Genomic DNA, 22,612 nt, shown 5'->3' on the forward strand with positions numbered 1-22,612 from the left:
ATTTGATCCAAGAGCTAAGGGAATATAAATCATAAAAAACACAATACTGAAAGGCCCAAGGACTCAGTCCTGACTTCTTTTCTGTCTACACTAGCTAGCCCAGCATTCCAATCTAGTCTCCTGCTGACGACTCAGAAATCTGTCTCCACCCCAGACCTCTCCCCGGCCCATTCCTTCCCAAACGCCAAATGACAAATTTGCTCGGACATCTGATGGTCCAAACCTGAGCTTCTACTCCAAGTGCGTTCTTCCCTATCTGTGGCTGCTCAGGTCAAAACCTTGACACCACCAGTGGAAGACTGGATTATTGTTCACCAATATTTAGTGCCCTGTCCAAGGATTCTACGTCCCTACCCTGTTGAATTGCTGACAAGACCATATGACTTGCTTTCGGCAATTCAGCGTAAGCCGAAGGGAAGTGTGCCATTCTTCAAGTTACGGTGTGCCACGCTCTCTTCCACTCTCCACCGTGACTGACCGGGTTCCAGACACAAGTTTCCATCAGGTGGGCAGTGAAGTGAAGACAATGGGGAGCAGAGCCATGGCCAGCCCACAGTGGGCACTCCAGGTGAGAAAGGACCCTCTGTTGTTGTAAACTGTAAAACTTGGTCTGTCCTGGCTGTTTCATATTGCTTGACTACCCTCCTTCTCACACATCCCATATCGAGTCCACCAGCAAATATTTTAAATCTACCTTGAAACCATATGCTGAATCCCACCCCTTCCCCTGCTCTGGTTTATTAAATCTCACCTAAACTACTGCAGAAGCCTCCTCATTAGCCCTCCCTGCTACTTGCTGCCTTGCCTCCTAAAGCCTATTCTTAACTCTGCCGCCAGAGTGATCCTCATAAAGCTCAGGCTGGATCATGCCGGTCCTCACCTTAACCATCTCCAATGCCCTTCCCCATCTCGCTCAGAGTAAAAGCCAAGGGTCCTCACCCCCCACCCTTTCCCTCTCTGCCTTCATCCCCAATTACTCTCCTCCCGTTCACTCCACTCCTCAATGTTCCTGGAACGTGCCAGGCACACTCCCACCCCGAGGCTTCTGTACTTGCTATTTCCTCTGCCCAAGATGTTGTCCCCCCAGATATTCTCAAGGCTCCAGATATTCATCACTTGCTGCCAGGCTTTAATCAGAAGTTACCTTCTCTGCGGAACCTTCCTTATCCCCACCCCAGGCACCCAACTTGTCCTGTGACTTTTCTCCTTAGTACTTATCACCATCTGACATACTATGTATTTTTGCTCATTTATCTCATCTATTGTTGGACTCCCTGATCATGAGAGAGGAAATGGATGTTTGCTCAGTGCTGTATCCCCAGCACCCAGAGCAGGGTCTGGTCAGGGTAAGTACTCCATAATATAAGCTAACTGAATAATGAAATGCAGGATATGGACACCAATTATCATAGGAATTTAGACAGGGTAGACAACAAGATATTAAGGAGAGTTTCTTAGTGGGGATAGAATCTCACCTGGGCTTAAAGGATGGGCATGAGAAAGGAAAGGCTGGGAAGAAGTTCTTTCTGAGCAGGGCAAACAGCTAAACACACATGCAGAGAAAGTCCAGGCACACTCAAAGACAGAAGTAGATCATGTTGGAGGATTTGCGTTCAGAAATAAGAGGTAACGAGAAGGCACGTCATGAGCAAATCGTGCACAGCATCTAGTGAGCCAAAGGAGTTGGACCTTCAAGGACTGGAGACCCACTGAAGACTCCTTGACAAAAGGCAGATTTAAAAGAAAATTAACTTATCAAGACAGAAGGAAGGGAGAGAAGGCAAGAAAAGAGGGTTAAGGCCAATTCATTCGACTAACAAATGTGCTAGACATTTGTAGAAACTGGGGCTACAGCGATGAACTGGTCAGGGAACGGAGCTTCAAGATGCCCCATTTTAAGCACAAACATTCCAAGCCTGAGATAGGGTGGGGGCAGCAGAAAGAGCAATGGGGAGTGGGGACTGGAGAAGGAGTAAAGGGAGGGATTGCAAAGGGAGAAATCACAAACCTAAGCAACTGGCTGTGAGAAGCCAAGGAGGAGAGCACAAGTCAAAGATGATTCCACCCATCCAAGACCGGCTAGTGGCAAAAACAAGTGGAAATTGACAAGGCAGAAGAAGTTCTTAAATCCACAATCCCAGAGTCAGATAGTCTAGATAATCGCTAGGCATTTCCTAGTTCTAATGACACCTGGAGAAAGTGATCTACCAGAGCAAAAGAGGTCACGATTGCTACAGTCTGTTTCTGCCACCTAGCGTCTAGGGCTTATGCTACATTGCAGTTGGTGTTCTGAGGCGTGGCTGTGAGCTCTGCCAGGACGTTATCCCAGTGCGATCCACAGGCCTAACAGCACTGGGGCCTTGGGGAAATGCAAACGAGCAGCCAGGCACACTGGAGGCCAGTCCACGTGGCTGCGGTTTCTCTAGGTGAGGCTGACAGCCTGGCCGCGCAGCAGAGGGGGAAAGCAAAGAGGACATAAAGGAGCACCCAGGACAGCCCCACCTAACATTCCCAAGCACAGTTGTGGTAGCCAGGAAATAGGGGATATAAATGATGTCTTCTTGTTTCTCCATAGAAATATTTATAAATACCATAATTTGTGCTTTTAGATGGAAGCCACCTAACAGACTGACATGATTAAAGTAACATTTTCAAGTAGTCAGGCCAAAAGAATCATTTTCACATGGTAACTACATTTCAGATAATACATCTTTTTTTTTCAGGTACAGAGAAATCATATTACTGAGGTTACAGCTGGAGGCTTTATATACACCCCCATGTGGCACCTTTATCACACTGCCACACTGAGAAAGGGCCACCATCGTTGTGGTTATGGAAGAGTTTTCTATCTTGACTCCATCAACATCCATATCCTAATTGTGATGCTGCACTGTAGTTTTGCAAGATGTTACTGTTGGGGGAAAATGAGTCAAGGGTACATGGGTATATTCTTTCTTACAACTGCATGTGAATCTACAATGATCTCAAAATAAAGAGTTACTTAAAAAACATTATCTTATTAAGATATTCCTGAGTCACCAAAATAGCATCATTTTGTAAATGGCAATGTAGTCAGAAAGAACATATAAGTCTGAGTTAAAATGAAGACTAAGGAAAAAATGACTTCTAGATTATCCCCATTGCATTTGTTTATTTATTCATGCAACAAATATTCTGAGGGCCTACTCGTGCCAGGCACCGTCCAGGAGCTGAGGAAAGCATGCTGAGCCATCAGGAATCTGTCCGTTTCTCACTCATTTTACGTACTGGTGAGGAGAAAAGACACTGAACAAGCCAACAAGTAGATTACTTCCAAGCAGAGCTGGATGCTATGTGGTACCTGAAACAAGATCACGGGACAAAGAATGCCCAGAGAGGAAGACAGCTACTTTAGATGGCCTCTCTGTGGAAGGGGCATCTGATCTGCTGATACGTGAATGGTGCACAGGAACCAGCCACCTGAAAAGAGGGAAACATTCTAGGGAAGGGAAACAAGAAAGGCCCTGGCTTGGAAACCAGCGTGGCCACTTTGGCTAGGGGGAGTTAGCCGAGGAGCCACTGGTATGATGTGAGGTCAGAGAATTTGGCTAGGGTAAACCATGAGGAGTCGCATCCCACATCTGTGGTTATTATTTTGTAACCGCATGATGGGAACCTCTTCTCATTTTCTCACATTACCTTTAGATTCTGTCTCTACCTTTTAGATTTCAGAAATATTCCATTAGAATATTTCAGAAGGCAAAGGTCTCAAAAGTCTAGGAGGTTTCATTTCTAAATTCCTGCTAAAGCTCATTTCCCAAAAATTATAATTCGCAAAGAGCATGAAAACAAATGATGTTCATTCATTTTTTAATTTCAAAACAAGTAGTGGCTTCTCATAGAGAAGAGAAATCATTCTAGCTAATCAGGAAATCAAAGCAAAAAGTTAAGCGATTCAACATTGCACCTACGTATAAATGATACCGTAAGTGTGCATTTTGGGGTCTTCTTCTTCGATGGAAAACCTGAACCACTGCTCCTGAGGTCCCTGCCGCTTGGCTTTCTTTTCAAGGTCCCAGTACAACTCAATGCTGTGATGAGTCACTTTGCCCACAACAGGTGGATGAGGCTTTGAGGATGGCGTGATTTCTGAAAAAGAACAGTACAGTATTTCAAGACACCATTTCCAGAAGAAAGAGAGCCTCATGAGTGCATTACAGCTCAGGGCTCAGACTGGGTTCTCCTACAAACAAAGGCATATACATAAGTGTTCTGGTTTGTTAATGCTGCTGTCATGCAAAATACCAGAAACGGATTGGCTTTTACAAAGGGGGTTTATTTGGTTACAAACTTAAAGCCTGAAGGCCATGAAAATGTCCAAATTAAGGCATCAACATAAGTATACCTTCACCAAAGGAAGGCCAATGGCGTCTGGAAAACCTCTGTTAGCTGGGAAGGCATGTGGCTGGTGTCTCCTGATCCTGGGTTGTGTTCCAACTCCTCTCTCAGCTCCTGTGCATTCTTCAAAATGTTGCTCTTGGGGTATTTTGTCCTCTCTTAGCTTCTCCAGAGCAAAGTGTCAGCAAAAGTCTGCTTTCAATGGCTGTCTCCAAAATGTCTCTGTTGGCTGCAGCAGTTCCTTCTGTCTGTGAACTCTTTTATAGGACTCCAGTGATTCAATTAAGACCCACCCTGAACGGGTGGGGTAACATCTCCATGGAAATTATCCAATCAAAGGTCTCTCTTGCCCACAGTTGATTGAGTCACATCTCCATGGAAACACTCAAACAGAGGATTCTAACCTAATCAACACTAATACCTCTGCCCCCAAAAGATTATGCCAAAGAACATGGCATTTGGGGGGACATAATACATCCAAACTGGCACAATAAGTATATGTCCCTGTGGCTTGACAAGATGAAGTGATACAAAAATCAGCCGATATAGTGAGCAACCATGTTCTTCAACCAGCAGATTGTTCCACACCCGTATCATACTTCACCCTTGGGCCCTGCCAAAAGATAGGTCAACATATCAAACTAATTAGGTTGCTCTTTGAACTGATGAAACTCAGTTTCCTGCTGTAATCCTTCAGTGAACTGGCTGGCAAAGATGCCATAAATAAAGCCAATAGACCAATGACATATCTGCTCCCAATAGTAGTAACAGATATGAGAAAAGGCTGGTATCTAGTCTATATAAAGACCTCTTGCAAACTGACCAGAAAAAAAAAAAAAAGGCTAGTAAACCAGACAAAAGATTAGCAATGTACAAAATAGCAAATATAATCAGCCTACATAATACATGAAAAAAAAAAGTTCATATTCCCTAGCAGTCACAGAAATTACAGGGTTTATTTTATATTCAGTCAGAGTCAATTAAAAAGAGATACAACCATTGAGAGTAACAATGTAGGGAGATGATACTCTAATACCTTGGTGGTAGGAAAAGATGAATTATAGACTTTGTACAAAGCAATATGGCAGTGTTTATAAAAATTAAAAATGCATATGCCCTTCTATTCAGCCATCCCACTCCTGGGATCTCTCCTGCAGAAAGCAGAGCACCAGTACACACTGGGACACATAGATGAGGACATTAACTGCTACAGTCGGTATAACGGCAAAACGATGATCCATCATAAGGGGATGGCCAAATAAATTATGATATATCCATACCATGGAATGTTATGCAGCCTTCAAAAAATAAATTAGTTCTATACTAGATAACTTGAAAGCATTTCCATAAGGAATTGTTGAGTGAGAAGTCAAGATCCAGGGAAAATAAATAATATCCCCTTTTGGTAAAAGATAACTAAATACCCCTGTGTGCACTGGGGACCTGGGAGTATGGTCCAGTAGGCACCAAGCAGCTTAGCAGGCAGTTGTTCTGTCTGTTAGTTTTGTCCCCTGTGCTGATTTTCAGTTCCTTGAGGACTGGGTCCATGACTTACACTTCTTTTATTCCCTTCCCTATACCTCAGTGCCCTGCAGGCCTCAGAATATTGACTCACCACATGGCTTACTCAAAAGGAAGCATCTTGGGTTTCCCTCACATCAAAGACCCAAGGAGCTGAGCCGCTGCTCTCTACAGTCCCGGGCCCTCCTGCAGCGCGGCCGCACTGGGGAAGACGGAGCTGCCTGATCTTGCTTTGCCTACCCAGGCCACGGAACCATAGAGCCACCAGCTTCCTGTGATCTGAGGTCACAGATGTCCAGAAGCTCATTTTTCCCAATTTTATTTTCCTGATATTCATACAAAGCATGGTATGATAGCATTAGACCAACCTGGGTTTGAATCCAAGCTCTGAAATGGAGTCAAAAATACTCCAAAGTATTTCTTGAACTTCCTAGCTGCGCTTAATGGGATTGCATAAAAGAATGTTCTTGTTCATGGGAAAGGTATATGTGAATTATAGTGTTTGTTCAAAGATGTGTGCAGCTTGCTCTCGTATGTTCAGAAGACAGAATAGATGATGGATGACAGATAAGGAGGGAGGGAGGGAAAGAAAGAAATGGTGGTGTGACAGGATGTTAAAGGTGATGGATCGGGGTATCGGGGGAGAGGGGTCAGGGTATGACGGAGTTCTATGTATGGGGTTTGCACTGTTTTTGCAACTGTTCCTGTAAGATTGAATTTATTTCAAAATAAAATTCATTAAATAAAAAAACACTTCAAAGTGTTTTTGTGATGATTAAATAACATGTATAAAGTATCTAAACAAATTATGGAATGTTTCACACAGTCAAATACTAAACAGCAGCTAAAATGAACTGGATCTACATATATCAACATAGATCAAACTCAAAATTTTGCAAGGGAAAACCACAGGTTGTAAAAAGAAGGATACATTATACTGCCTATGGAAATTTTAGAAGAAACACAATCCTTTTATGAATATACAGATATGTGGTAAAATTTTAAAACACAGATGGAAAGAATGCACAGTGCCAGGAGAGTGTTATCTTGAAGTCAGGGAGGGCACTGAGGCTTGGCATTAGGGCAGGACAGGAGGGTGCCTTACCAGTATATTTATAAGGTTTTATTTCTTATAAAACTGAATTAATATAAGACATATGGTAAAGTGTTAACATTTTAAACCTATATGGTAAGTTTGGGTGCATTATGCTCTGTAATACTTTTTTGCATATTTTAAATATTAAATTTTTAAGTAACTATAAAAATAAATGGTACACATCATTCCACAGGACTGCTGGGCTTTCTTAGAGAATCCATTTCAATGTTCTAAATACTAATTAATACATGTGGGGGAAGGAACAAATGAGCACCTACTACATGCCCGACACTGGTCTTTCAGTACAAGTCAGCTCGGTTAGTTCTAGTAATTCCGGCTGGAGAATATAATGATGACTCACGTACTCACATCCTTACATCATGACTCTATGGTTGAGCAACTAATTTTATTTTCAAAGCCATTCCAAAGATGAGGATTTTATTACACCCATCAGAACCAGAAACCAAGTGAAAATTCTATTCCAAAGACATCTGGCCTAGAATCACACTAGAAATCAGGAAGGGCAAGAAATTCTAAGTCAAAGTCAAATTTCAGAAGGGACAAACAAAAAGGTTCACCGTGAATTGACATAAGGAATGAAAAGCTCATATTCCCAGATATGTAAGAGTTTCCTGTGCCTTACTCTTTACTAAGTGTTGTTACAGGCAAGTAACACAAGCCCTCCATTGGTGGGCTTGGCACTGGCCACCAACGGTCCACCACCACCACCAGAGATGGCAACATTCCCACTTCCAGCTGCCAGAAACTTCCTTGCTGTGCATCATCCTTCCAGATGGTAAAGAGCCCGGGAAGGTTTGGTGCTTGGAAAATTGATTTACTGTTACTCTTTTTTAAAGAATAATCCAGATTTAATCCTACCCAGGGCCTTTCTGATTTATTAGCTGTTACTAAATCACACAACTAAGCCCCATTTTGCTCACCCAGAAATACCAATAGCTAGTGTGCTGACCACAGGAGATATTCTGTATCGTCTCAGTTTGAAAAACAACTTAGTGAGATGCAAATCTCTGCTTGGTCAAGAATGGCTTTTGGTACAGCATTCATATCTATTCCTGAGTTGCAATGGTTCCTTCTATCTTATTAAATTTTTTCCGTATTTTCTAAATCTTACATAGGCACACTCACACATATGAGAAATAACAAAATGTTAATGGTAGTTAACTTTTATACTGTTAGCATTTCAAGTCAGAGTGGTATTGAAAGTTGGACATAGTTTTTATCTTATTAAATTTTTTGGTTATCTCTAAATTCTGAGATGCTGAGCTCCTTGCGTATAACCTGGTATGTCCCTAGAACTTCAGGTATCTGTATGATACCTGAGTCTGACAGCTAGAGTTTGGCAGCTATGAATGTCAGCATTATCCCATACAGCAACTGTTTAAAAAGCTGAAAAAGAGTTCGGAATTCAATTAGAGATACAAATGAAGCAGATCTGGTTAGGACTAAGGCAAGTCAGACTAAAGGGTAAAGGACAATATTGACTGTGTAAGACCAAAGGAAGATAAATTTATTTGGTGAAAAATCTATATTTTCTGTAGCACACCAGATGATTTAACTTTGTATGGTCAGTTTACTCAAACACCATAATTACATGGCAGTTTGAATAGGGAGTGAGATCTTGTTGGTTTGTACAGGTTAGTGTGCAACCCTGATAAATCCCAAGGTAATTTGGGCAGAGAATAAAAATGTATTTGCAAAGCCCCCCTGAGGGACTGGGGGGAAATGTGGAAATATTAAACTTCCTCGGCTGGGGAATTACTGATATTCTCACAAGCATTGGGGACTACCAATTTAGAAGGCTGAGTCCTTGATCTTGGGGCTTGCCCTTATGAAGCTTGTTATTGCAAAGGAGAGGCTAAGCCTTCTTATAATTCAGAGAACCTCTTTTGCTGCTCATATGTGGCCTCTCTCTCTAAACCAACTAGGCAGGTAAACTCATTGCCCTCCCCCCTACGTGGGACATGACTCCCAGGGTGCAAGTCTCCATGGCAACATGGGACAAACCTGGACCCATCATCATAGAATTGACAAAGTCTTCTTGACCAAAAGGGTGAAGAGAAATCAAACAAAATAAAGCTTCAGTGGCTGAGATTTCAAATAGAGTCAAGAGGTCAATCTGGAGGTTATTCTTACACATTAGATAGATATCTCTTTTTGGTTTCTAGCGTATTGGAATAGCTAGAATATCTGAAACTGTTGAATTGCAACCCAGAAGCCTTGATTCTTGAAGACAATGGTATAACTGTATAGCTTACATGGTGTGACTGTGCGATTGTGAAAACCTTGTATATCATACTCCCTTTATCCAGTGTATGGACAGAGGAGTAGAAAAACGGGAACAAAAAATTAAATGAATAATGGGGGTGATGGGGGAGATGAGATGTTTTGGGTGTCTTTCTTTACTTGTATTTTTATTCTTGTTTTTATTTTTCTCTTGAAGTAATGAAAATGTTCAAAAATTGATTGTGGTTATGAATGCACAACTATATGATGGTACTGTGAACAACTGATTGTACACTGTGGATGATTGTAGGGTATGTGAATATATCTCAATAAAACTGAATTGAAAAGAAAAGTAGCCCTAGGGGATGAAGAAGACTGACTAAAATTATTTTATAAAATATGGAAAAAAAAAAAAGGTTTTTGGCAGAAAGTGATGAACACCAGAAGGAGAAGGGTGGTCAGGACACAAATGAATGTCCTCAGCAGGTAAAAGCCACGAGCCCCACTGTAGGTTTTGGGGTTGCCAAAAATTAAATAGTGGATGAGGCCAATTTGCTTGTTTTGTGGCCCATTTGACAGGTGCATTTTAATCCTAATAAACACTGACCCATATAAATTTTGTGTTTTTCTGTTCTACAAAAATTCTGGTAATTTTGTTATAACCTGTAAACGTAAATATTTTAGAAGGCTGGTTCAGGTTAATCTCTCAGCAGGGTTAGCAATAATGGCACTAAAGCCATCCCATTAACTCAACTATTTTCTTCTTTTCTCCTCTGCTGACAGCTCTCATAGCTTCTGTCAAATCCAAGAATATTCTGGAAATCCAAAATTCAAGAAAGAATTGGGATAATGATGCTACTAAAGAAGGCTATTTCCAAGATCAAATTAGTTAAAAAAAAAAAAAAAAAAAAAAAGTAAGGTGTTTGGTGACAAGTACTAGAACCAATAGAAACACAAAATACCTGGAAACGAAACCAGGAATTTTCTATAAAGGCTTTGAAGCTCTTTCATGTCAGCGTCCTCCTCCTTGCCCAGAGACTGTAGAAGCAGCTGTAGACACTTGTTGCTCACCAAAGCGTAAACATCACTGTGACGAGGGAACCTGGAACCTGGTGACAGCCCACCACAGAGCAAGCCGCGGGCCAGCCCCTGGGGGACAGCGGCAACAACACGCTGACCTGGGGCCAGCACTGCTGCGGACACACTGCTTCGGATGCTTTACATCTACTCACTCATTCACCATTCCCCACCGCGCCCCACAGAGTGAGGATTTTTACTGTCCCCACTTTGGAGATGAAGATCCTGAGGCACGCGAAGCCTAAGTGCCTTGCCCAAGGTCACACAGCAGTGACCGGCAGAAGCGGGATTCAAGCGCAGGCCGTCTGGCTCGGGCTCCCCCTCCTCCCCTGGCACCACACTGGTCCTCAGGAGCAGAGACATAAAATGTAGGCCCAGGGTGAAAACGCTATTTTATTAGTTTGTTCTCCAGATTTCCTTAATACAGTCATTTTAAATCAGGCTTAACCTGTGAAATGGCTGAACCCCAAGGAGATGTTTAAACAAGCAAGAAAACTTAACAATAAAGGGAGAGAAAACAAGCCAGGAAGGTTGTAGGCTTTGGAAACCCGGACCCTGAAAAGGAAGACGGCCCGAGAGGCCCACAGCATCCCTAAGTGGAGAACAAGGAGGCAGAGGGGTTTGCTTGGCAGGTGCTCACCTTTAGACCCCCTGAGGGTAGACAGCAAGTTAGTCAGGTGCTCTCCCCCACCTTCAGCATGGAAGGTGGAGGAGGGCAGAGTCACACTGACTCGTAAGGAAAATTTTCTAGAAAGTGGGTAAAATAATTAATGAGATAACTCCTATATAAATCCAAAAAGACTGTTTGTACTTAGGGCAGGGAACACACATACTGAGGCAGTACTCTAAATTGAGTATGCTACCAAGAGATCAGCAACCTCCTCTATTTTTAAATTTTATCATTCTCAGTTTCTACAAGGTAAAATTAGAATTACACAGGGGAGGTAAGTGTGTCTACAACTGTAGCCCTGACTCACTTCGTCATAGGAATTAACCTCCTGGCTGTACGACAAGTAAGACATCTTTCCTAAGTGATTAACATAATGAACATTAAGAAAAACTTGAAAGTTGATGTTTTTGCTACCTTATTATTTAACCACCACTATTCTGATCATCTCCTATTCGCCCCACTGGTGATGAAGGCGTCACCCACCCTAAGCAGTACCAGGTGGCCGAATGGATGACACGCAGCACTGGACAGATGAGCTCAGCAGCAGGCTATTTGTCCCATAAGCTCGCAGTCCCAGGAGGGAGACCCAACAGGCCACACAGGGCCACAGGGGAGGGATATCAGGAGTAGAGTGAACCAGCAGGGGCTGTGGGAAGCAGGCTCCTTAGCAATAAGAGGGTGGGGTGACCCTGATTCCCGCAGGGGAGGGGAGCGGCTCGTCTGAATAATGTTGCGGGCTGGCAGGGAGGTGACACCTGTCAGGTTGAGGACCAGGGGGAGTGCAGCTGGTCTGGCTGATGGGGGAGCAAGCAGGGTGGGGCGCCTTCCCCTTTGCTGGGAGGGGCATATCTGCTGGGAGCCCTGGGATGCTCAAAGATGTCAAGGCAGCTCTTGTCATTTTAAGCTTTACATTACAACCTGGACATTTATATCCACTTAATGGATATAAAAAACTTAATTTTGAGGGGAATTGTCTTCATAAGTTTTATATAAGTTTTGTGAAATGTATAAAAACACACCCAGAAACACACATTTATAGACACAAGTTCGGTCCTACTTTTTACACGGAAGTTTTAGAACTCTATTTTTTCCTGGTTATAACAAAGTATAACAAAGCATGAGATCTTTTACAAGGTGCTTTTGCTTGTTTGTTAAGTCTGATAACCAGTGTCCAAATTTAGCTAGGCACATAATCTCATGTCACAAACTCAGGCTCAAATTTTAACTTTTCTAAAAATTACTAAGAAAAAAAACCAAAACACCTTATTTTAAATTTTATGTGATTCCTTTAAGCATTTGGTATACTTTTTCCTTCATGGCAATTTTTCCTTATCTTAAAAGTTTCCCAAAAAATGAACAAGGAAGAACATCTAGAAAACTACAAGGACTACCTCAAAAGGACAAATGTGTGAGAATTATAGTACACCATAAAAGCTTTTCATAAGAAAGCTCTTATGCAAATCTAACAAAACAATTTTATGTCCCTGTTGCCATATGTCAAGTAATAAATATGAATAGGAAATAATGAAGGGCTTCGAATATTGTCACTATTCAGTCCCTATGCTATTCAGAAGATGGCATAAAACATGGCTTTCAAGTATATCAGAATCCATATTAAAAAGCTATTATTTAGTTCACTGCCAGGAGCTCCAGGACTGCCTTGAACTGGAAGAGCAGCTGGCAATTACCCAAGAATTATATGAAACAGTGTTTTTGGGGTCTCCAGTAACCAGTCACACATTGGACTCAAGTTTGGAATTGGAGGAAAAGCCGAGATCGCAGCGAACATTGTAAGTTTCCCAGACCAGGGGTCTGGCGCCCCTCCCCACCCAGACCTCACTGACTATCTTGCTGCTGGCTCCCTGTAAAGGGGCGGGTACAAAAAACAGCAATCTGCTGAGGGCAAGAAGGGAGGCTCAACCCAGCCTCAACTGCAGAGTTAATTACCAAATTGATTAACTAATTTTGGGAGCTGGGGTGCTAAAGAAGGGCTGGGCTCCAAGAAGTGGGGGCACGCGTAAAAGCAGGCACCCATTCCCAGACTCCAAAAAAGCCATCTCTTTTTCCCCTACATTTTGTCCCTTCTGGTTTCTCACTGATCCCTTATCTTTTTGCATTTCAATAGCCCCCGGCAGGGGTGGAACTGAAGCGGTTGGAGAGTAATTATCAGACAATAGCCCAAAGCATATCTTTAAATGCTCTATTCTGACACTGACAAAACTTCCAGGCTGGGGAAAGACTTTTAAAAGAGACTCTTTTTTTTTCCTATTTCTTTTTTCTTTTTCTTCTTTTTCTTTTCTATTTTTTTTTCAATCTAACAGTAATATATGTGGTTATTTTCTATTGGAAAGCCCAGGTTGAGGGACTAGGCTGGGCTTGGGGGGAGACAGAGTACCCACAGTGTCTTTGAGTTTGCTATTCACTACACCCCCGTCTTTAATTGGCAACTCAGGCTGACCAAGGAATCTACCTGGAGAGGCCCCAAAGAGGAGAGGGGAGAAGGGAATAGTGCCCCTGAGAGACAACTGGAGTTCTGAGGATTGGAAGAGTGGAGGAAGGTCCAGCTCAACTGGCGGTCCTCCTTCTGGGAACTCAGACCCCAGGGGCTGGAATTCAGATTCCGGCTTCAGTCAGCCACGCCCCCAACAAGATCAGAGTCACCAGGAGATCTAAAGTCTACATACCTCCTTACACTGGTGGGGGAGCTGCGGGCTGGCAAGTGCCACCTGCTGGACAGGAGAGGAAAAGCACCAATTCTAAAGGCCTCATAGGAGGGTCTCATTCTCAGCAAAACTCCATACCCTCCCAATGAAACCTGGGCCTCACTAGACTGGGAAAATCTGACCAGGGTCGACCATATCTGAGGAGACCCTCAAACAAAAAGGTTACATAGAGGCAGAGCAAGAAACAGAAAAAACAAGAGGGGAAAAATTCTGATCAACTAAATGGAACCTAAGTTAGAGGCCTAGAATAAGTTGAACTGAATAACAGAGGTCAGAGAACAAAGCCAACCAACAAGAAAACCACTAGGTAAAAGATAGAAAACAAGCTCCAAAATAAACTAATCAAGAAAATCAGATGCCTAGACAACTTAAGATAACAAGCCATACCAGGAAACACGAAAACATGGACCAGCCAAAGGAACAAACTAATAGCTCAGACAAGACACGGGAGTGGAGGCAACTAATGCTAAATAAATTCGATGAAAAGAAGGAAGATATAGCAAAAGAGCTGAAGGATATAAAGAAGACACTGGATGACCATAAAGAAGAATTCATAAACTTAAAAAAACAAATGGCAGAACTCATGGGAATGAAGGCCACAATGGAGGAGATGAAAAACACAATGGAGGGACACAACAGTAGATTTGAACAGGCAGAAGAAAGGATCAGTGAACTGGAAGACAGGTCATTCGAATTCATACACACAAAAGAACAGATGGTGAAAAAAAAATGGAAAAATATGAGCAGGTCTTAGGGAGCTGAGTGACAACATGAAACGCACAAATATACGTGCTATGGGTATCCCAGAAGGAGAAGAGAGGGGAAAAGGGGCAGAAAGAGTAACAGAAGACATATTCACTGAAAATTTCCCAACTCTTAAAAAAGACAGAAAATTAGAGATTCAAGAAGTACAATGTGCCCCAAATAGAATAGATCCAAATAGACCTACTCTAAGACACTTACTGGTCAGATTGTCCAATGTTAAAGACAAAGAGAGGATTCTGAAAGCAGCAAGAGAAAAGCGATCCATCACATACAAGGGAAGGTCGACAAGACTATGTACAGATTTCTCTGCAGAAACCATGGAGGCAAGAAGACAGTGGCATGATATATTTAAGATACTGAAAGAGAAAAACTGACAACCAAGAATTCTATATCCAGCAAAACTTTCCTTCAAAAATGAGGGAGAGATTAAAACATTTTCAGACAAACAGACACTGAGAGAGTTTGTGAATAAGAGACCGGCAATACAAGAAATACTAAAGGGAGTGCTACAGGCTTATAGGAAAAGACAGGAGAGAGAGAGTTGGAGAAGAGTGCAGAAATGAAGATTATCAGGAAAGGTAAAAGGAGAGGAAAAAATAAGATATGACATATAAATTCCAAAAAACAAAATGGTAGTAGAAAGTACTGCCCTTACAGTAATAACACTAAACGTAAATGGATTAAACTCCCCAATAAAAAGACACAGACTGGCAGAATGGATTAAAAAACAGGACCCATCTATATGCTGTCTACAAGAAACTCACTTTAGACACAAGGACAAACATAGACTGAAAGTGAAAGGTTGGAAAAAGATATTTCATGCAAACAACAACCAGAAAAAAGTGGAAGTAGCTATATTAATATCAGACAAGTTAGACTTCAAAAGCAAAACAATTAAGAGAGACAAAGAAGGACACTATATATTAATAAAAGGGACAATTCATCAAGAAAACATAACAATCATAAATATTTATGCACCAAGCCAGAATGCCCCAAAATTTATGAGGCAAACACTGCGATCACTGAAAGGAGAAATAGATACCTCTACGATAATAGTTGGAGACTTCAATACACCACTCTCATCAATGGATAGAACATCTAGACAGAGGATCACTAAAGAAACAGAGATGTTGAATTGTATGATAAATGAACTAGACTTGACAGACATTTAAAGAACACTACATCCAACAACAGCAGGATACACTTTTTTCTCAAGTGCTCATGGAACATTCTCTAGGATAGACCACATGTTGGGTCACAAAGCAAGTCTCAACAAATTTAAAAATATTGATATTATACAAAACACTTTCTCAGACCACAATGGAATGAAGTTGGACATAAATAAAAGGCAGAAGGTCATAAAATTCACAAACATATGGAGGCTAAACAACACCCTCTTAGAAAACCAGTGGGTAAAGGAAGAAATTACAAGACAAATTAGTAAATACCTCGAGGCAAATGACAATGAAAACACAACTTATCAAAACTTATGGGATTCAGCAAAGGCAGTGCTGAGAGGGAAATTTATTGCCCTAAATGCCTATATTAAAAGAGAAGAGAGAGCAAAAATTGAAGAGTTAACTGCTCACCTGGAGGAATTAGAGAAAGAACAGCAAACTAACCCCAAAGCAAGCAGAAGGGAAGAAATAACAAAGATTAGAGCAGAAATAAATGCAATTGAGAACAGGAAAACAATAGAGAGAATCAACAAAACGAGAAGTTGGTTCTTTGAGAAAATCAGTAAAATCGATGGATCACTGGCTAGGCTAACAAAAAAAAAGAGAGAGCAGATGCAAATAAATGCAATCAGAAATGGGAAAGGAACTATAACTACCGACCCTGCAGAAATTAAGGAGATAATGAGAAGATACTATGAGCAACTACATGCTAATAAACTAGACAACTTAGATGAAATGGACAACTTCCTAGAAAAGCATAAACAACCAACATTAACTCAAGAAGAAATAGATGACCTCAACAAACCAATCACAAGTAAAGAAATTGAGTCAGTCATCAAAAAGCTCCCAAAAAGGAAAAGCCCAGGACCAGATGGTTTCACATGTGAATTCTACCAAGCATTCAAGAATGAATTAGTACCAATCCTGCTCAAACTCTTCAAAAAAATTGAAGAAGAGGGAAAGCTACCTCTTTCTATGAAGCCAACATCACCCTAATACCAAAACCACACAAAGATACTACAAAAAAAGAAAATTATAGACCAATTTCTTTAATGAATATAGACGCAAAAATCCCCAACAAAATACTCGCAAATTGAATCCAGCAGCACATTAAAAGAATTATACACCACGACCAGGTGGGATTCATTCCAGGTATGCAAGGCTGGTTCAACACAAGAAAATCAATTAATGTAATACACCACATCAATAAATCAAAGCAGAAGAACCACATGATCATCTCAATTGATGCAGAAAAGGCATTTGACAAAATTCAACATCCTTTCCTGATGAAAACACTTCAAAGGATAGGAATAGAAGGGAACTTTTTCAATATGATAAAGGCAATGTATGAAAAACCCACAGCTAACATCACACTCAATGGGGAGAGACTGAAAGCTTTTCCTCTAAGATCAGGAACAAGACAGGGATGCCCACCATCACCATTGTTATTCAACATTGTGCTGGAAGTTCTAGCTAGAGCAATTAGGCAAGAAAAAGAAATAAAAGGCATCCAAATTGGAGAGGAAGAAGTAAAACTTTCACTATTTGCAGACGACATGATTCTATATGTAGGAAATCCAGAAAAATCTACAGCAAAGCTACTAGAACTAGTCAATGAATACAGCAAAGTAGCAGGCTACAAGATCAACATGCAAAAATCTGTAGTGTTCCTATACACAAGTAATGTGCAACAAGAGGAGGAAATCAAGAAAAAAAATCCCATTTACAATAGCAACCAACAGAATCAAGTATTTAGGAATAAACTTAACCAAGGACACAAAAGACCTTTACATAGAAAACTATAAGAAACTGCTAAAAGAAATTGAACAAGACCTGAAAAAATGGAAGAACATACCATGTTCATGGACTGGAAGACTAAAGATAGTTAAGATGGCAATTTTACCTAAACTGATTTACAGATTCAATGCAATACCAATTCAAATCCCAACAACTTACTTTATAGATACAGGAAAACCAATCACTAAATTTATTTGGAAGGGTAAGGTGCCCCGAATAGCCAAAAATATCTTGAGAAAGAGGAATGAAGCAGGAGGTCTCACACTACCTGACTTTGAAGCATATTACAAAGCTACACTGCTCAAAACAGCATGGTACTGGCATAAGGGCAGATACACTGATCAATGGAATCGAACTGAGTGTTCAGAAGTAGACCCTCACATCTACGGACAACTGATCTTTGACAAGGCAGTGAAGCCGAAGCAACTGGGAAAGAGCAGCCTGTTCAATAAATGGTGTTTGAAGAACTGGATATCCATTTGCAAAAGAATGAAAGAGGCTGTCCATCTCACACCTTATACCAAAATTAACTCAAAGTAGATTAAAGACCTAAACATTAGCACCAAGACCATAAAACTCTTAGAAGAAAATGTAGGGCAATATCTTAAAGATCTTGTGATAGGAGGTGGTTTCTTAGACCTCACACCCAAGGCATGAGCAACCAAAGAACAAATAGACAAATGGGATCTCCTCAAAATTAAACACTTTTGTACATCAAAGGACTTTGTCAGAAAAGTAAAAAGGCAACCTACACAATGGGAGATGATATTTGGAAACCACATATCAGATAAGGGTTTAATATCCCAAATATATAAAGCAATCCTGCATCTCAATAACAGAAAGACAAACAATCCAATTAAAAAATGGGCAAAAGACATGAACAGACATTTTTCTGAAGAGGAAATACAAATGGCTCAAAAGCATATGAAAAAATGCTCAACTTCACTGGCTATTAAGGAAATGCAAATCAAAACCACAATGAGATATCATCTCACACCTACCAGAATAGCCATTATCCAAAAAACAGAAAATGACAAGTGCTGCAGAGGATGTGGAGAAAGAGGCACACTTATTCATTGTTGGTGGGAATGTAGAATGGTGCAACCACTCTGGAAGACAGTATGGAGGTTCCTCAGGAAGCTAAATATTAGATTTGCCATATGACCCAGCTATTCCAATGCTAGGTATATACTCAGAGGAATTGAAACTTAAGACACAAACAGACATTTGTAAACCGATGTTTATTGCAGCATTATTTACAATTGCAAAGAGATGGAAACAGCCCAAATGTCCATCAAAGGAGGAGTGGATAAACAAACTGTGGTATATACACATGATGGAATATTATGCAGCTGTAAGACAGAACAAAGACATGGATCATGTAATAATGTGGATGAACCTTGAAGACATTATGTTGAGTGAAGTTAGCCAGAAACAAAAGGAGATTCTGTATGGTCTCACTAATATGAACAGACATTAATGAGCAAACTTTGGGAGTTAAAAGCTGACAACACAGGTGACCAGGAGATAGAAAGAGGGCAGAGATCAGCCATTTGATGCTGAAGGACTACAGAATGTTTAGGATTGATTGCATAGATCCAGAAATAGATAGCATAATACTGTGTGATGGTAGCACAGTATTGTAAGTACACTGAACAAAGATGTCTGTGAGTAAAGCTGAAAGAGGTGGGATAGGAGAATGTATGACACCAGAGGTAAAGATAGATGATAAAGACTGGGACTGTCTAACGTGGCAAAAACTGGAGTGGCCAATGACTGTTACTAAATATACAAATATAAAAATGTTTTTGCATGTGGGAAAGCAAATGAATGTCAACCATGTAGAAATTTGAAAAAGGGATGGTATTCAGAAAAAAACATAATCAAAGCAAACTGGAATCTATGGTCAACAGTAACATTGTAATATACCTCCATTAAATGTAACAAAGGCAATATGCCAATGCTAAATGTATATGAGAAGGGGATATAGGGGAGGAATATGGGATTCTTGGTAGCGGTGTTATTTGCTTTCCTTACTAGTATATTGTATTGTATGACATGTTATTTTTCTTTTTATCATTTTTTTCTTATTGCTAAAAAAAAAAACAATTTTTCTTGTAGTAATCAGTATGTTTAAGTGCTGATTGTGGTGATAAATGTACAACTTTATGATGATACCATGAACAACTGATTGTACACTGTGGATAAATGTATGGTATGTGAATATAACTCAATAAAATTGTAGGAAAATATATGTATAGGAGTAAAAGTGTTGGAGAAAACATGGTGAGAAGGATGATGCCTCACCAATATGGACTAACTACAATGTGTAAACTCAGAATTGAATCTTAGAACATAGCCTAACGTGGACATAATAATTGTAATAGTCCCTAGATTGTAAGCTCTTACAGCAGTTAACTCTATCACTGAATTGTAATGCCTATCTCTAAACTTTGAGATGCTGATCCCCTAGCGTATAACCTGATTGGTCTCTGGAACAATGCATATCTCTGAGACACCTGAAACTCAGAGCTGGAGCTCAGCAGATATGAACATCAGTATTAGTGCATACAGCCACTGTCAAAAAAAAAAAAAAAAAAAAAGCTGAAAAAGAGCCCAGACTTCAATTAGTGATATGAATGAAGCAGGTCTGGTTAAGACCAGGGCAAGCCAGGCCAAAGGGTAAAGGTTGAAACTGATTGTGTTTTAAAACTTCAACTTCCATATGAGACCAAGGGAATAGATATCTATTTGGTACAGGATCTAAATTTTCTAAATGGTACAACTCTACAGCCGATTTGTTCAAACACCACAATTGCATGGAACTTTGACTAGGAAGTGAGATACGGTAGGTTAGTACAGGCTGGAGTGAAATAGTGACACATCCCAGAGTAATTTGGGCAGATAATAAAAAATATATTTACAGCCTCCCCCTCCCCAGCCCCGAGGATCTGGGGGAAGGTGCAGATGTGTTAGACATCCTCACCTGGACTGGTGTTGATGTTGTCACAAACATTGGGACTGGCAGTTTGATGTGCTGTGCCCTCGAGCATGGGACTTGCCCTTATGAAGCTTGTTACCACAAAGGAGAGTCTAACTTCCATGTAATGGTACCTAAGAGTCTCCCCCTGAGTACCTCTTTGTTGCTCAGATGTGGCCCTCTCTCTCTAACTGAGCCATCTCGACAGGTGAACTCGCTGCCCTCCCCTCTACGTGGGACCCGACTCCCAGAGTTGTAAATCTCCCTGGCAATGCAGAATATGACTCCCGGGGATGAATGTGGACCCAGCATCGTGGGACTGAGAGTATCTGCTTGACCAAAAGGGGGATGCTAAATGAGACGAAATAGTTTCAGTGGCTGAGAGATTTCAAATGGAGTCGAGAGGTCACTCTGGTGGACATTCTTATGCACTATACAGATAACACCTCTTAGGTTTTAATGTATTGGAACAGCTAGAAGTAAATACCTGAAACTACCAAACTCCAACCCAGCAGCCTGGACTCCTGAAGACAATTATATAATAATGTAGATTACAAGGGGTGACAGTGTGATTGTGAAGATCTTGTGGATCACACCCCCTTTATCTAGTGTATGGGTGAGTAGATAAATGGGGATAAAAACTAAAGGACAAATGGGGTGGGATGGGAGATGATTTGGGTGTTCTTTTTTCACTTTTATTTTTTATTCTTGTTCTGGTTCTTTCTGATGTAAGGAAAATGTTTAGAGATAAATTGTGGTGATGAACGCATAACTATGTTATCATACTGTGGACAGTGGATTGTATACCATGGATGATTGTATGGTATATGAATGTATTTCAATAAAACTGAATTTAATTTAAAAAAAAAAAAGCTATTATTTACAAATTATAGGTTTAAATGTGGAATACCATAAAGTTTAAGCAAACCTCTGTACCATATTAGGCCTTAGTATCCTAAATTTAAAAAAAAAAGTATTATAGTACTACAATAAAATAGAAATGTGCCAACCTAGTAAGAGGAGACTCAAAATAAGGGAAGAGTTAGTTTAAAAAAGAAAAAAAAGATTACTCACTATCCTAATGATAGACAGTTGACCATATTTCAAAAGGAGAATGGATGATTCTACTCTGTATTGCAATTAGCAATTGTGATTCTATCATAAAAAGAGGAAATGATGAAGAGAGAAAGTAAATAAGAGTATATTTATTATATACATAGAGAACATCGTGAAGCAGGAGTGCAGATTCCCTGTCCTTCCAAAATTTACTAAGGTCAAATTTCCTTGACAAGAGGCATCTGCGGCCTGGCCTCTAGTGGCAGATGGCCCATGACAAAGATGACAGCACACTGAAGGAAGGCTATATAAAGAACAGTGGGGTTTGCCTCCTTAGGGCAATTTATCATGGCTTGACCATATATTTATAGCAACCATAAATCAAAAATGTATTCCTAATCAATATGCCATGAAGACCATAACCATTGCTAAATCTTGAATGTTAAAAGTAGCACACACTATGCCTGCCCAATGCTTGCCTATGAAAACATACTGAATTGAGAATTTTTAATCCAAATACCAAAATATCAACATAGTGATGATGGTTTCTCCTTTCCCTTAAAAACACAGCTACAATAAATTTAATCCCACAAAACAACTGTATTGCTGTTATAAAAGAGAAACTTATAAAACCCTAATAGATGAAAGGGCCAAGGACAGGAGGAGAAAATTTAAAAATAAGAAAATGATGACAATGACCAGTAAACAAGATTAAGAAAATGTGGCATTTCTAGTAATTAAAAAAAGAGTAAATTAAATTAACTGTGATGCACCATTTTAATTAGAAAATCAGAGGACAAGCATGTAATGATATCACCCTATACCATTATAGACTGTGATAAACTGGTTTACTTACAGATTGTGGGTAGCTCTGCATATTACCCGATCCTTTTCAAAAGCAATTTGGTCATATTTAACAGTGACTAGAAAATACCCCACTTAAATCATCCTATTCCTAAAAACATATCCAAAGAAAACAATTCAGAAAAAATAAATTTAAGAGCTCTGGTTTTATATTGTATGTTTTCATATTTTATTATTAAAAAATGTCAAACGTAGAAAAGTAGCAAGACGAGTACATGAGTCCTCCTGTGCCCACCACCCAGCGTCATCTACCATCAACATGAT

The 22,612-nt window shown here is 40.4% G+C and overlaps 1 protein-coding gene across 4 annotated transcripts in view; it reads right to left on the reverse strand.

Moving 5' to 3' along the window:
* Positions 1 to 22,612, reverse strand: part of FANK1 (fibronectin type III and ankyrin repeat domains 1) — a 122,585-nt gene that overhangs the window by 33,447 nt on the left and 66,526 nt on the right. For 3 of the 4 annotated variants that reach the window (XM_037805055.1, XM_037805054.1, XM_037805056.1), the window contains exon 2: positions 3,951 to 4,128. In XM_037805055.1, the coding sequence (XP_037660983.1) occupies positions 3,951 to 4,128 (178 nt within the window). Of the gene's footprint in view, positions 1 to 3,950; positions 4,129 to 4,384; positions 4,441 to 22,612 lie in introns of those variants that run through there. The other variant, XM_037805057.1, reaches the window with a different exon arrangement.

This window comes from Choloepus didactylus, chromosome 15, assembly GCF_015220235.1.
Source record: "Choloepus didactylus isolate mChoDid1 chromosome 15, mChoDid1.pri, whole genome shotgun sequence".
In the NCBI taxonomy this organism is placed as follows: Eukaryota; Metazoa; Chordata; class Mammalia; order Pilosa; family Megalonychidae; genus Choloepus; species Choloepus didactylus.